The sequence below is a fragment of the Schistocerca gregaria genome, chromosome 1, assembly GCF_023897955.1.
Source record: "Schistocerca gregaria isolate iqSchGreg1 chromosome 1, iqSchGreg1.2, whole genome shotgun sequence".
NCBI lineage: Eukaryota > Metazoa > Arthropoda > Insecta > Orthoptera > Acrididae > Schistocerca > Schistocerca gregaria.
Window position 1 is genome coordinate 215,584,530 of NC_064920.1, and position 12,878 is coordinate 215,597,407.

The following is a 12,878-nucleotide window of genomic DNA, read 5'->3' on the forward strand; positions in this document are numbered from 1 at the left end:
TCATGTAATATCAATTATGTACCTAATTCAAAAGAAAAAAATACTACCAAACGAAGATGTTATTCGATACAGTTGTTTCATAATACAATTTAAAGCAAATACATCCGACTTTACGAGAATTTGTGTTCTTAACATTTGCAGTCAGTAAATAGTTTATCTACTCGTTAAAACTGGACAACGCCCCAGGACCCGATGGAATCTCAGTCAGATTCTATACCCCAGTTGCAAATGAGTTAGCTCCTCAATTAACTATATAATCTATTGCAAAGATTGAACAAAAAATCGTGGCCAGTAGTTGGAGGAGTGCATTAGTCACGGCCACCTACAATAAAGAAAGCAGAAGTGATCCACAAAACGACCGTCCAATATTCCCTCACATCCATTCGTTGCAGAATCTTATCACATATTCTGAGCTCAAAGATAAGGGCTGGGATACACGTGCGAGTTTTGGCTCTCAGATAATACTCGCAGAATTGTTTACAATAGAAACGAATTTTTGCAGGTAGTTACTGTCAGATAGTTGCTTGCGAGTGCTCTCTGTAACTGAAGACATGTGCGGAAAAACGGGCTAACCCTCATATGTAAAAGCTTGGAGATAATTGTTGCCATCTGTTGACGGGAACTATATAAACTGACACTGGTCTCACCACTAAATATCACGTTAACATATTTAGTGGTGAGAACAATGTCAATTTTGATAGTTCCCGAAACCAGCAAGAGATGGCAACACTTATCTCCAAGTTTTTTCAATTTTGGGTGAGCCCGTTTTTCCGCGCATGTCTTCAACGGTCCGTAAATCTTGCGAGAGCAGGTGTCTAATGCGTTTACGCACAGCAGGTGTGTGTGTGTGTGTGTGTGTGTGTGTGTGTGTGTGTGTAAGAGATGAGAGGCACTCTCCGCGAGATTTTTCTGACATAAGTCTTATGTGTGAAGGAAGAGGTTGCGCCGCCCTCTGTGACCGAGCGACGCTGCTGCTACGGTCACAGGTTCGAGTCCAGTCTCTGGCATCTACATCTACATTCATACTCCGCAAGCCACCCAACGGTGTGTGCGGAGGGCACTTTACGTGCCACTGTCATTACCTCCCTTTTCTGTTCCACTCGCGTATGGTTCGCGGAAAGAACGACTCTCTGAAAGCCTCCGAGCGCGCTCGAATCTCTCTAATTTTACATTCGTGATCTCCACGGGAGGTATATGTAGGGGAAAGCAGTATATTCGATACCTCATCCAGAAACGCACCCTCTCGAAACCTGGCGAGCAAGCTACACCGTAAAGCAGAGCGCCTCTCTTGCAGAGTCTGCCACTTGAGTTTGCTAAACATCTCCGTAACGCTATCACGGTTACCAAATAACCCTGTGACGAAACGCGCCGCTCTTCTTTGGATCTTCTCTATCTCCTCAGTCAACCCGATCTGGTACGGATCCTACACTGATGAGCAATACTCAAGTATAAGTCGAACCAGTGTTTTGTAAGCCACCTCCTTTGTTCATGGACTACATTTTCTAAGGACTCTCCCAATGAATCTCAACCTGGTACCCGCCTTACCAACAATTAATTTTATATGATCATTCCATTTCAAATCGTTCCGCACGCATACTCCCAGATATTTAACAGAAGTAACTGCTACCAGTGTTTGTTCCGCTATCATATAATCATACAATGAAGGATCCTTCTTTCTATGTATTCGCAATACATTACATTTGTCTATGTTAAGGGTCAGTTGACACTCCCTACACCAAGTGCCTATCCGCTACAGATCTTCCTGCATTTCGCTACAATTTTCTAATGCTGCAACTTCTCTGTACACTACAGCATCATCCGCGAAAAGCCGCATGGAACTTCCGACACTATCTATTAGGTCATTTATATATATTGTGAAAAGCAATGGTCCCATAACACTCCCCTGTGGCACGCCAGAGGTAACTTTAACGCCTGTAGACGTCTCTCCATTGATAACAACTTGCTGTGTTCTGTTTGCTAAAAACTCTTCAATCCAGCCACACAGCTGGTCTGATTTTCCGTAGGCTCTTACTTTATCAGGCGACAGTGCGGAACTGTACCGAACGCCTTCCGGAAGTGAAGTCTAGGAAAATAGCATCTACCTGGGAGCCCGTATCTAATAATTTCTGGGTCTCATGAACAAATAAAGCGAGTTGGGTCTCACACGATCGCTGTTTCCGGAATCCATGTTGATTCCTACAGAGTAGATTCTGGGTTTCCAAAAACGACATGATACTCGAGCAAAAAACGTGGATGTGTGTGATGTCCTTAGGTTAGTTGGGTTTAAATAGTTCTAAGTCTAGGGGACTGATGACTTCAGATGTTAAATCCCACAGTGCTTAGAGCCATCTGAACCATTTTTTGAAAAGGCTGCAACAGAAGAGCGTCGGGCTCCACACGTACTTTTAATTTTAATACATCCAGTGGCAATGAAAAAACATAAACGACCGTGTTCTCGATGGATAAAAGACTGGGTCAGGCAGCGGGATGATTTTGAAGCACGCAAGAATGTTATTGTAGAGTTTGTAATGCAAAATCCACGAAAATATATAAATTTTACGAGAATGACAGCGATGGAGATGTACTCTTTATAATTGGGCCCAAAAATTGCCAATCGACATACTATTTATTATACGTACATCCATTAGTGTTAAAGGCAGACTACTTGTTATTTTTCCATGTACATGACCGTATTAAAAACAGCGCCCACGAAACGTGTTTTGGGCCATAATATGTAGCCGTGGCCTCCGTCTGAGCCAAGAAATTTCCCGTTTTTAACTCTCTACATTTAAGCAATGCTAAAATTAACATGTAAAAATATCATAGGCATAGTACAAAGCAACGAGCGCTGTAAAAAAACATGTAGTGGCATTGTCAAGACAGTGTGAGACTAATGTCGCGGTGAATACGCATTGTGAGTTGAGTCGGTGATATGTTGGCGAAAAAGTAATGAAGAAAGCCTCGAGGAAGTTGGCTCAGGACGAAGTTCAGCATTTAATTAGTTCGTAACAAGGGACGTTAAGACAACGAAAATTATGGCAGCTACACTTATCATTTCATGGCATATAGGAGGAGAAACAATGGAGTTAGTGTGTACGTTCAGTTATCTGGGTTCCCAGATTTCTGCTGCCGGTGACTGCAGCCGCGAAAGAGACAGTTGCTGCTTGGTAGAAAGGCAATGTCAAACCTGGACAATGTTTTAAGGAGTAGAGGCATAACTTCGATTCCTTTGAATTGTTGTGTTGGAGGAAACTTCAAGAGTCCCATGGGCTGCGAAGCTAACGAATGGATCACCACTAGAGCACATGAAACCAGAATGAATTACAAAATATTAAGGAAAATTAAGCATTTACGGACTTACTGAATGTTTTGAGCTGCAGGAACCAGTAGTCAATTTCGTAAGGTCTGTTCACAAATAATAATATAATAAATGAATAACACGTGACAAATGTGAGGCCTCACATCCACAACTGGGCATGATACCACAGATAGAAAATATTGCTACAGTTGTAATATTCTTTTATTTAGAGCCCGAAACCATTCGTGTTCTAAACAAAAGAACCTTACAACTGCAATAGTATTTTCAACCTCTGGTTAAATCCTGCAGATAAAATTTAAGAAACTCAGATCTTGGTAACTGAGTGGGGAACATGTATAAAACTAAATCACCTGATATGGACTTACGCATTAAAATGCTGTGGTAGTTTCAAAAGTCCGCCATTTCATTACTTTTTTTTCAAACTGCTCTTACCCTGCGCGCAATATCCTACATGCTAATATTTTTTTTCTTTTTTTCCCAGATAAGATTTGCAGACTGCGGGTCTTCCGTCATGGAGCAACTTTAACTCTTCGGATGAGGAAGGCTTAATGATCGAGTTTGCTAAAGACATCGGAGAACCGTCCAAAAAAAAATCAACAAATAACGTGCAAAAACATTTATGTCGATTGCTTCATTAGTTAAAAAACTGCTTATTTTATATGCTGACTGAGGAGTATGGTCCCTTAAAGCTGAATGTTTGGGAGATTGGAACCTGCACGTTCAATGGGGGCTGAAAGACAAAAATGGATCCTCAGGAACTTCACAAATTCGTACCTGAAGGATATTTCGCCATTCGTCGTGCTGAAAAAAATATATTACTATAGACAGGTCATAATAATAAGTGTCATGGATGGCTGATTCATTGCTGAAGCGTAACGGATAGTGAGCTGTCTCGATTGACTTTGGGTATCCTAAGCATCCAAAACGTCGGTGACGAAAGTTATGCACTATGAGCTACATTCAGGAACATTTCCGAGTAATCGGGGTTCTCTGAGTATCTGCAATTCCTTGGGACTAAGGGGACAGTGTTACAGGAACAACTGTTCGCAAACAGGTCAACTGTTACGTAGCTGGAGGAATTGGCATCAACAGCATTAAGGAAATTGTGACTTTTTTAAGTGAAGGTGAAACAAAACTTCAACTCCAGTTGAAGTTTCGTGTGCCCCAACAACTGCTGACTACCCATTCTTACCTTCCTCCAACGAGTTTGCACTTACAAGTATCCCGAGCATAAAGGGAGAGAATTGTTCAATCTTAAGCTTGCGCCCTTTTCAATTTTTCTCTACTGAGGACATCCGCAACGGTACAAAGCTGCGTTTGATGTAGCGTGCATTCCAATATAAAAAGACGACCTTGGGATGCGCAATCTGCAATAACTGACAGTTGATAGCGCAATCTGCAATAACTGACAGTTGATACTTTCGACATGAAGTTGTATGAAGTTGACTACAACAGCCATGTTCAAGTCATTATGCAAGATCTATGTGGATTATATACAAAAACACTGCGGCTGCAAAGCCACAATGGGTTTTGAAGGATATCCTAGCTACTTTCGTTAACAAAGCTTCAGGCTCTACACTGCACTCGTCCACAAAATTTGTCTTCTGTGTGGCCACCAATACAATTCCACAAGACTCTTTTTTAATCCAATGACACTAACAAAAGGAGCTGCTCACGACTGAATACTCGTTTAGGACGCTGTGGGTAAGAAGGAAATAGCAGTTACCGATGTGATTATATGATACACTTCTGTATCAAAGTATGCCAACTATGATACCTTACCACCATAGACGAAGGTAGGCACGCTGGTACTGATGACAGCATCACCTTCTTTTCACAATAACTTCCATTTCCAAAAGAGTGGAAGCGACAACCCCCTAGCGTTCTGCACTCGTCAACATCATACAACCTCGAATCCACAGACCATTCTTTCCTTTCATGCACGAAGGGGACGTGGCTCTACTTTGGTCACCTTTAGAAAAGGGAAGAAGAAAGCCAGTACCATTTATCACAGAACTGTGTGACTTGTTATTTCCAAATTGCCAGACGCAAAGAGCACACAAAATTCTAAAGCAGGGGAAAGGTTCATTGCGACATTTTACGGTGGATATGTGAACAGAGATACAATGTACGATCTCTGCCACAGAAAAGTTACCGAATCTGCAGCAAAACTCAAATTCCAACTTGGAAGGTGGTTCTTTTTCCCCCGACGAGTACAGGCATGGTTGGGCAACTACAATATTACATTAGTTTGTGGGAAGGTGGTGAGTCCCATAACAAGAACGAAATATGCAGTTATGATTCCTTACTAAAATCTCTAGCACTCTACCATCGGCAAACATTGCTGTGGCCAAGCATGGAAGAATTCTGCCGAGCCCAACCTCGACGAGGATGATGCTGAGAGGGATACCGACGACGTGGAAAACATAACGGACGGCATGATAGCTGAGAGGGGTTCTTGATGTTAAACACTGACCATTATAGCACCTATCACAGTCCTTTTCAAAAGGGCATACAATTAAAAAGTTACTATGCTAAACCCTTTTTCTTTGTTGTGTGTGGCCAGTGCAAATCAAAGAAAATGTTACGCTCTATAAAATAGATGAGGATCTTTTACTGCAGTACCCGTAGAAAAAATTTACAGAAAAAATATTTGAACAATGCCAAAATTGATGGTTTTTCAACTCTTACAACTTAAACACGGGGTTCACGAGGTGGAAAGCTACACTTCACACCCCGTACACACAACATGCAAAGTTCGTAAAATTATGATCTCTTGTACGGTCCAATGTGTCTGCAGATTTGACTATCAAGCATTCTTAACATTTAGGAATGGGCTGATTATATATATTACGATCATGCCGAACGTCTGGCTGAAGAAAAATTCCAGATCACGTTTCTTCAGCAAATCTCGTATTTCCGAAGATGACGGAACAGTTGTTGGAGCTGAAGACATCAAGAATGTAACCTTAAGAAAGGATAATTAATTACAACGAAAAACTGTGTTCAAAGGGCAGTATCCCGGACGAAAATGAAATTATGTCTAAAACTGTAGGTACGTCAAAAGATATTTGTATGGCGTGTAGTCATGGATTTTCATATTCCCACGTTCATTAACCACAACAATTGGATGCTGCGTTTTCTTTCTCCTGATAACGACATCCTCTTGAGTAGTCGCCACCCGGAGATCCGAATGGGGGACTATTTTACCTCTGGAATATTTTACCCAAGAGGACGCCGTCATCATTTAAATCATACAATAAAGCTGCATGCCCTCGGGAAAAATTACGGCTGTAGTTTCCCCTTGCTTTCAGCTGTTTGCAGTACCACAACAGCAAGGCCGTTTTTGTTATTGTTACAAGGCCAGATCAGTCAATCATCCAGACTGTTGCCCCTGCAACTACTGAAAAGGCTGCTGCCCCTCTTCAGGAACCACATGTTTGTCTGGCCTCTCAACAGATACCCCTCCGTTGTGGTTGCACCTACGGTACGGCTATCCGTATCGCTGAGGCACGCAAGCCTCCCCACCTACGGCAAGGTCCATGGTTCGTTGGGGGGGATTAGACATATCATCTGTCAAATACAAGGATGACGGATGCCACTGCAAAGTGTCGCGGTATGTCAACACTGTTAGCGACTAGGTATTCGACGTATTTTTGTCATTCAGTAGCACATGCCGTAAAATATTACATTATACCTAGTAAAAATGATGAGGCTACATCAATGTGGCGTGATACCTCGTACGTTAGAATGTTACATCTTTTTCAAGTCTAGATACTAAATGAAACTAAAGCTCTGTTACATGGCGACGGAGAGATGAAACCGCCAGGCTACGAGCCCAAGGCCTGTGGTACTCGTTTTGAATAGGTCTCGCAAATGAAAGAAAAGTTTAATCATACGGATACACTGGAAGTCCAGCTACGGTTCCTCCCATTTCCAACCTCCGCCGTTTTCTCAATGCGCCACCCTTCCACCGCCTCTTTAATGAAACAGCATCATTAGTCACTGCCACTTCCAAGACGAAAAGCGTGCAGTGTTCTCGTTGCAGTATCATTTCAGCGGGCATTAGGTTACTGTAAGCCATGTTTTGCAACTTATATACGCAGCAAGTCACTAGGCAGTATGTCTTTGACGACAATGACCTGGAGTTTCGATGAAAAGTTTGCTGCAAACAATGAGAAGGTGCTCTTGAGTTTTAATCCCATTATGTTACACAGCATCGGACCAACAACTTCTTTGAGCTAACTTTTTTTTGTTATTGTCATAAAAGGATTTTTGATCGTTTGACAACTGCAGAAGCTCTTTCAACATTCTCCAGTCGTCTCTTCATCATCCATTCCGAAACGGTCCATCTTTGACGCAATAGAATTGAAGACTGTACAAGAACGAGATACCACATTTCTCAGGAGGCATAAAAAACTAATTTAAAAATAGTTTACACACAGTATTTCATGCTATACAGATTGAATAGAGATCTAAATGTTACTTTGTAGGAATAAAGGCAAGATAATTTTTTCCTTTTATACAGCATTAAAAATTGGTTTATGGAAAAAAATAATGGACTGATCTCTTTCTTGCACCGAGGTATTCAATTGTTGAAGGCTCCGTCAACATCACATCTCTCTTCACATTCAACGACATCATACTTGACGTCTTAATTTGTGAAGAAAGTAAATCGATACCATTGAGGGGGAGCGGGGAGGGGTGTGTGTGTTCCTATTCATTTATTGAATGAATTAGCTTGGTATTCACACGGAGTGACTTTCATTGGAAATATCAAGCATAATGAACGTAGGGTCTCTGATCAACGTTCCAACAATACGCGTCCAATGCTTATGCTGAGTTTCGTTTGATTAACAAATTAAAACAAGTACACTAGCTCTAAAGCTGCTTCACTCACGAATATTTACTATAATCTGCTCGTAATGCTGAAGTAAACCTTCACTTTCGGATATCCGGTCCTTCTTGGAGATATGAAAGTTGCAATGTTTACTACTGTCGGCGGATTTCTTAGTCTCAAACAAGAGTCCGTCAAAATTTGAACACTAATAGACACGAACACATAAACGATGCAGGTAACTACGGGCCACCGCCGACACAGCATATCGCGAGGATTTACAACTGGAAGTGTCATTGTCATACACTTATTTGGTTGTGTAGCTGGCGCGACAACCGGATTAGTATCCTTAACTGAGGTTGGAAACTGAAGAAAACTTTTGTTTTCTCACTGGATACAGTGTTACTGGGCCGTGGTACCACAATCTCAACCTCTTTAACGAGATCGCTGCAATAGTTATTTACATAATAAAATTCGATCTTGAAACAAGACTTCAACCTTCATAAAACTAATTTATTCCAAACTTAGTTGTTTCCCCCCAGCAAAAGAGTTGATTAGGATGGTTAACCGGCGAAGGAAGGAAACTTTCGAGTATGTATCAGTGTTCTTGTTATGGTTGAACATGAACACCTCAGATAGATTGTTAGCTTGTAATATTGCTTACCCACACTGGAGCACGATACTCTATTAACGAAGTGTACTTTTTCATAAATTATACGACAAATGACATAAAATAAAATTTTCCGTGTTATTTATTTCGCTAAGAGCTGACAGCAACGGAAGTGATCTAGTCCATAGTCGTAGCAAGATATACATTCTAAACGACCCTAAGCCTATTTGAGTTGCCACTACTTTTTGTAATTGCAGCAACTTCTGTGAAATTCATCAGCTTCTACAGCTTTCTACACATGAGTATGCGAACTAGAGATATCTTACAATTGCACTTCCGCCGTAGATTTGGTCTTATCTTTCTCATATGGACGCTGCGGCATTTAGCGGTGCACTGCACCACAATGCTACCGAAAAGCATACGCATTGGTGCACCGCATTCTTACAATTTCACGTGCGCTATGGTAGTTTAGAACGATAAACAATTATATAAATGCATTTGTTGAACTACTACTTTTTATACACAAACCTTTCATCACGGATATTTCTTTACCGCATGAAATTCGGCCTGTTGAGTTGTTCTGCATTGCAGTCTCTGTAGCCATTTTCTCAAACGCTGTAAATACACCTCCAAGTGACACAAGTTACAGACCCAAACAAAACAAAAATCCCATTTAAAGCACCTCACAATCAAAGACGTATTCCGATACTTAAATAGTAAGAACCTTTACACAAACATAACGGAAAACACGCTCTCAATCAATGTACTTGTACTCACAAACGTTCTTGTCAAAGATGCGTTTTGATTCTACCAAAGATAAGAATGGGTCCTGTCAGTCTAGGCACTTTTTGTATTGTCTGCGGAAGTGCGGGTAAACGTGATGGCTTAAAACCTGTAATTAAAGACTATGTCTCACTTTTGTATATAACACTCTTTTTTGATACGCAATTTTAGCTCTATGTAGGTTTGTAACTATAGCTCCTTTTTTACTGAGGCAGTGTGTTGGAAGAGGACATACAGAATTGTCTTTGCTACGCGGGAACTTGTTTGAAAAAGGGGTTGTAAGTGTTAGTTTGTGACTGAAGTGGTGTTATTGTTCTTGTAAAATTAGTTGTCACAAAGTATTGTATGTAAGAGCGCGTTGATTGTATTGTAATATGCTATAAGATCATTAAGGTTTGTAAGTAACAACGCAAAAATAAATTTTACACCGTTTTCAGCTGACGGAAAAACATGAGCAACAGTGAAGATGAGGACATTCCCGACAGGGAAACTTGTCAAAAGCTTACAGAACAATTTGCGGAAATAACGGGAACAGACGTCGCATGTGCGCAGTTTTATTTACAGGACAGGAAATGGGACCTACAGGTGCGGAATCATGCTTCTTATGTTCGGGTATATCAGAAATAAATACAGATTACTCATTCACCATGAATTAAGAATCTCACATTAATTCTTGTTATTGCTACAACAGCTGGAGCTATGGGAAAAATTGCATCTTGGGTTGACATATTTTATTTTAAGCAGTTCATACGATGATAGTGCTCATAACCATGTGCAGAATATGGAGCTGCTGTTAGTTTGCCTCGAATTGTGATGTCAACGTTTAATTTTTTTTATTTTCAGCGTTCGGTGAACGCCTTTTTCGAATCTACACAGAAAGGTGGAATTAATTTTACTAATGACGGTGACACTCCAGAAATCGTCATAAACGTCGAGTGAGTATCTGCACAACGTGCACAGTTTGTCGTCTTGCTTTAGTTGTGTTGTTTGAACTGTCGATCAACAAATATTGTAAATATTTCATATTTCGTTCTACAGTTTTGGAAACTTTTTTAAGTCCACTTGTCTATTGTTTCTTGCCAATAGTATTGCATTGCATGAAATAATGTAAGTGGCTCTCTTCTTAAGGAATGCATTATTGTGAAGTGACATAAACGTAATTTATTTCTTCTGGGTGTCATCAAGTTTTTGTATTACAACGAATCTATGGTGAAACTGTTGATTAGCCATTGGTAATGCAGATGGCACAAAGTACGAGGAATGGGACCTGATTGTATGTAATGTAAGAACCTTGTGATTGACTGTGAAACTGGTACATTTAACTGTGAATACAATATCTGTGGTGATTTGTGTTGTCAAGTGTGTCTGCACACCAAAGTACCTTATGTCAGTTTTGACCCATGATGTAACTGTATTGTGACATATATCAAATGTTTGTAAACAGAAAGAGAACTGAACACTGACAATATATGTTTTTCATCTTTAATATGTTTTGGAATATAAGTTATGGTGGCAGACTGATATGAAGGACAGCCCTACATCCAGGTTAAGTTGATAGGTGGCAGTTTGATTGTTAGTTGGGGAAATCAATAAATGTAATGTCATGAGAGTAACTGTAACTTGTGTTATAACTTGTATTTTATGCATTTTGGATTTCAGTTTGTCAGCCATTTTAATGGCCATAAGGGTCAGAGGAGATTTGTGGTATCGGTAGGTTCAGTCTTTCTGTGTATAACTTGGTACAGCGAGCACTGCAGTGGCAAGGCATGTGCTTGGTTGCCGGATACCACCACCAGCTTTGACCCATGGTGTAGTTATACTGTGGTGTGATGTGTTGTGTGATGGCCTCCAGCCATGGTGTACCACTTTTACTTGGGGATTAAGCTATATAGGTGAACTGGAGATTGGGTTACTGGGTTTTGGAGTTGGTGGTGTGGGTTATTTGTATCCTGTCCTAGCTTTGAGCTACGTAGGTGAACTGGAGATGGGATACTGGCTTTTGTTAGTAGGAGGGGAGGTATTATCGTGGTCTAGGGTTGAGCTATATAAGTTACTTGGAGATTGGGAAACTGTGATCTTATGGTGTGTTTTGCCAGGTCTTGTTGAGTTTTATTTTTTGACAGTTTCGAATGCTTTTTTTCCACGTTGAGTCTTGAAAGGTGTTGTTGTTTTTATTATTGAATCTTTAGTTTACCGCCACTCAGAACTCTCTCTCTCTCTCTCTCTCTCTCTCTCTCTCTCTCTCTCTCTCTCTCTCTCTCTCTCTCTTTCTTTCTCTTTTCCAACAGTTGTCTTGCTAGTTTCATTGGGTTCAATCAGTGTACTGGTTTCTGTGGCATTCATATTTTTGCAGGTACTATGATTGATATTCAGGTTGCTATGTTGGAATGCTCAAAATAAAGATTTTTCAGCAAGGTGATGATGACATTGGTCAGAGCAGATGGCTGGAATCTCAGTCTCTGGTAACCGCTTGTCAGGAGTAGTCCATAAATACTTGTCTGGCGATTTGAAATTGGGATTTTTCATAATTTCCCAGAAATTGTTTTATGGTTAATACAGGGATTGTCCTTTTGAAATGGACACAGCTATTTCCTTTCAGATCTTTATCCAATCAAGAATTATACTTTGTTTCTAATGACCCTGCTTTCAACTAGAGGTTAACCTCTAATCTTCCTCTGTCTCTTTTCTTTCAGTGAAAAAAAGAAAAAAAAAAAAAAAAAAGCTGTATGTGGGGAGCTCGCAGGTATGCGAGATAGTAGAGTGAATGTCAGCAGGAGATCATCTAGTGCTCGTTATGATGACATTGAGGAGAGGATAATGTCCAGTCAGATAAAAAATTGTTTAAAAAAATTGAGTATTAGAGCAAGTGCATCGAATCTCTTACTTAGGCTATGACATGTTTTTTGATTTTGGCTCAGATATCAAAAATAAAATACACAAATTGCATTGTCTGTGGTCCCTCAATATTCTGGAAATTGATAATTGCTTGTGTCTTATCTTAAGGAAACAACTGTGGCACACAAAAGCAAGAAAATAAAATTCAAACAATGAAGATGAGGTCATCAGGAGTATGGAGGGCTGCACAAGAAGAGATATGATTAGAAATGAGATAATTAATTTCTTTCAACATGAATGAAAAAGTTGTAAAGTTTTATGAAAGTTGGTGACAACTCCTTAAGAGAATGCCACATTGTAGCATTGCCCAGAAGATTCTGATCTAAAAGCCAAATGGGAAAGAGATAGTGAAAGACTTTGGAAAAGATGGGATTGATTTCATTTGTGAGTTTGGGACAGACATTAGACTAATCCTTGGAAGGAAGAAGTAGGAT

General features: G+C 40.3%; 2 protein-coding genes across 13 annotated transcripts in view; one reads left to right on the forward strand and one right to left on the reverse strand.

Annotated features, from left to right (window-relative positions):
* LOC126337017 (double-stranded RNA-specific editase 1-like) overlaps positions 1-9,535 on the reverse strand; it is a 117,349-nt gene extending 107,814 nt beyond the window's left edge. The window contains exon 1 of one of the 2 annotated variants that reach the window (XM_050001279.1): positions 9,295-9,535. In XM_050001279.1, the coding sequence (XP_049857236.1) occupies positions 9,295-9,370 (76 nt within the window). In that variant the 5' untranslated portion in view covers positions 9,371-9,535. The remainder of the gene's footprint in view (positions 1-9,294) is intronic. The other variant, XM_050001297.1, reaches the window with a different exon arrangement.
* Positions 1-12,878, forward strand: part of LOC126337031 (tyrosyl-DNA phosphodiesterase 2-like) — a 126,777-nt gene that overhangs the window by 62,375 nt on the left and 51,524 nt on the right. For 5 of the 11 annotated variants that reach the window (XM_050001361.1, XM_050001383.1, XM_050001374.1 and 2 more), the window contains 2 exons: positions 9,987-10,134; positions 10,393-10,484. In XM_050001361.1, the coding sequence (XP_049857318.1) occupies positions 10,000-10,134; positions 10,393-10,484 (227 nt within the window). In that variant the 5' untranslated portion in view covers positions 9,987-9,999. Of the gene's footprint in view, positions 1-9,655; positions 9,897-9,986; positions 10,135-10,392; positions 10,485-12,878 lie in introns of those variants that run through there. The other 6 variants (XM_050001408.1, XM_050001398.1, XM_050001332.1 and 3 more) reach the window with 5 other exon arrangements.